This window comes from Sprattus sprattus (genome assembly GCF_963457725.1).
Source record: "Sprattus sprattus genome assembly, chromosome: 20".
NCBI lineage: Eukaryota > Metazoa > Chordata > Actinopteri > Clupeiformes > Clupeidae > Sprattus > Sprattus sprattus.
Window position 1 is genome coordinate 7941369 of NC_137918.1, and position 3110 is coordinate 7944478.

Sequence of the window (3110 nt, forward strand, 5' to 3'; positions counted from 1 at the left end):
TAGCAATATTCTGATAATATCTGATCCCAAACTCACCTTATGTGCAGTCCAGGTGCTCCATTGATGTCTTCTGTACTTCCTGGATGAAGATGGACCCTTCACAGTATTGGGATGCCCAAATGAATGCCTGTTCTATATATTCTGTTACAAAATGGTTGCAACTTAGGTGGACATCAATTTTGCGGACAATACGTAATGCTACAAACTATAGTTTCATAAAGTAAACATTGTTATTATATGTATAAAAGTAGTTTAATGTATTTGGTCTTATTTTTTTATTTAATTACAGTAGTTTGAAGATCAGCAATGTTACCCCGGACAGACACACCAGTGGACAATGGACTCATGTTTCGAACCAACTATTAAAATACTTGCAATTATAACGCTCATGAATTAGAGATGCATTTGTTTTTGAAAAACACGTTGGTAATAAAAACAGAGATTTTAATAAAACCTGACCAATTATTATTTATCACGTCAACTACCCCAAAATAAAAGTATCACAATTTATTGATACAAACAGCATGAGTATTACACACATATTGGGGGAAAAAAAGAAAGAAAAAAAGACGACACAAACATGTGGCTCCAGTCTGACTGTGCTGATCATTCAGCTCGAAGCCGTGACTTATAACCGCCGACATCATAACAGAAGATTACGGTACACACACAATTTATTTACAGCTTTAAAACTCCAGAGAACATTATGTTAAAATTATAAAAAAAAATACATATATAAAACAATCCCCAGTTTGACTGTGCACTGATCATGCAGCCATAAGAAGTCCCTGCAGGTACATGTGTTCCCAGACAGAGCAACTGACTGGGGAACGGTTCTAGGTCGGATCTTGCATGGTTCCGGTAAGTCCAGGCCAGATCAGAACTGGATGCACGTCAGCCATTATCAGCTGGATGTGCTACCCAAGTTATATTACATATTATACAGAACTGAACTGGATGCAGTACAACCATCAACAGCATGATGTGCTACCAAATTTATAATAAGTAGCTTAATTGTGCCGTGCCAGGCTGGTTTCTGCCCCCTCAGAGTCGCTCCACCCCTCGGATGCGGCGCACCAGCTGCATGTCTCGGGGGAAGAGGGTCACTCGCTTGGCATGGATGGCGCAGAGGTTAGCATCGGCGAAGAGACGCACCAGAAACGCTTCGGATGCCTGCAGGGGGCAGGAGAGAGTGCAACAGCAGTAAGGAACAAGCGCGCACACACACACACGTGTGTGTACATGGCTCAACATTGGATGAGAGGTCATTGATTTTTGTAGTGATAAAACAGAAATGCTTCTAGAGTTACACACAATAACAACATTTCTGAAAGACGGTCATTGACGATGATGTCTTCTGTGCATGTTGATAATATGCTGGTAATTTGCATAACACATGAGAGGGCCTGAACAAAAATCCATGAAGAAAGCCAGACAGATTGGGGTTGTATACCCAAAGAGTTATTTAGTAAAGCCTGTTGCACACATAGTGTATCAAAAATAGACCTTTATAATTTAAGTCATGCAACCTGCACTGGATCCCCCCACCTCCACCTCAGTAAACAGCTGTTGGAGAGAAAAACAGGACGACTAGTACGTACCTCTTGAAGAGCCAGAAGAGCGTAGGCTTGCCACATGATGTTTTCTCTACAGAAACTCTGGCAGATCTCCCTCACCTACCACACAAGAGGCACAGTGCAGCACCAGGAGTCAGTCATATGTGACCAGACCGGACAGCATTACAGCATGCAGTGACACAGATGCATTAGTAGCCAACCCATCTATGCGAGGGCTCAGTACTGACGCCTTCTTCCCATAGCTACTATTTATCAAACAGGGGCACAATTTGGTCATATATTTGTCAACATTGTGCTGTAAACATTTTCAAGTATGTGTTCAGCAATACATTAAAGAATCTTTCATTTGGAACCAAATGAATGTGTGAAATCCAACAATAGAAAACATCATTACTTGGTGGTTTGGCAAATGGTTTCTTTGTGGTTCTTCCCTTCATTTATAAGATTGATCCATTTTTCCCCCACATAAATAATGATCACACTTGACAAAAATATATGGCCTTTCCCAGCCTGTGCCTAAAATCTCCTGAGATGCAACACTGTGAGAGCAGGGCACGTATGAGGTTGGCTGTACCAGACGTGAGAAGGGCGCCTTGCGAAGCAGGAGGTCGGTGGATTTCTGATACTTCCGGATCTCCTGCAGGGCCCTTGTGCCTGGCCTGAACCGCTTCTTCTTCCTGGGAGAGCCCTCTGTGAGGTGGGGAGAGGGGGGTCAGAGAGGAGTGGGCTGGTTTTTGCACACACACACACACACACACACACACACACACACACACACACACACACACACACACACACACACACACACACACACACACACACACACACACACACACACACACACAACACACACACACAAACACACACACCTCCCTCACCTGTTGGTCCGCTAGTACGTCGAGTCCGTGGTGGAGGGGCAGGGGGCGATCTCTTTTTGGGAGCAGAGCCCTTCCGTCGTCTTGGCGGAGTGTTATGACGCATTACGCGCACAAATGTCTCACGTTTTAACGTCCTGCAATAACAGACAGGGATCGGTTCCTCCCATCAGGTTTCCAATACACATGTGCAGCACAGTGAATTTGATGGCTGGACACAACAGACCTGAAAGCCATTCTTGTGCATGTAATAAAAGTCATGTCTTTCTGCAAGGCACATTGAATGTTACCTGTGAACAATAACACGTTCTCATTCCCAACATTGCACGTCGAAAATCGACGCTAGAAGGCGGATATTGCTTCGGTTTTTGACGCTTTTTCGACTGACAAAGTTGCAGATTCTGACGAGTTGGGAATGAGAACGTGTTGGAACAATTACATGCAACAAATAGCAAACAAGCAAATGTAAATCACTTGACACTGGTGTCATAACCAGAGGGCTGCCAGATAGTTTTACAAATCAGCTGGCAATGATAATAATTAAACATGTTTATTATACCGAACAGGTCCATTTAAAAGTGGTGTTCAAAATATAAGCATACACGGCTTCAGAACTTAATGCAGACTCCCTAAATAAACTGTTACAGCCACTTACTAA

General features: G+C 43.2%; 1 protein-coding gene across 1 annotated transcript; it reads right to left on the minus strand.

The window, feature by feature from the left end:
- Positions 1–1044: 1044 nt before the first annotated feature.
- Positions 1045–2558, minus strand: cenpa (histone H3-like centromeric protein A; the record flags this gene model as incomplete). Its single annotated transcript, XM_080859534.1, has 4 exons — positions 1045–1173; positions 1602–1676; positions 2152–2267; positions 2456–2558. The coding sequence occupies 4 exons, from the start codon at positions 2556–2558 to the stop codon at positions 1045–1047; spliced, it is 423 nt and encodes a 140-aa protein (XP_080715660.1).
- Between the last annotated feature and the right edge of the window lie 552 nt (positions 2559–3110).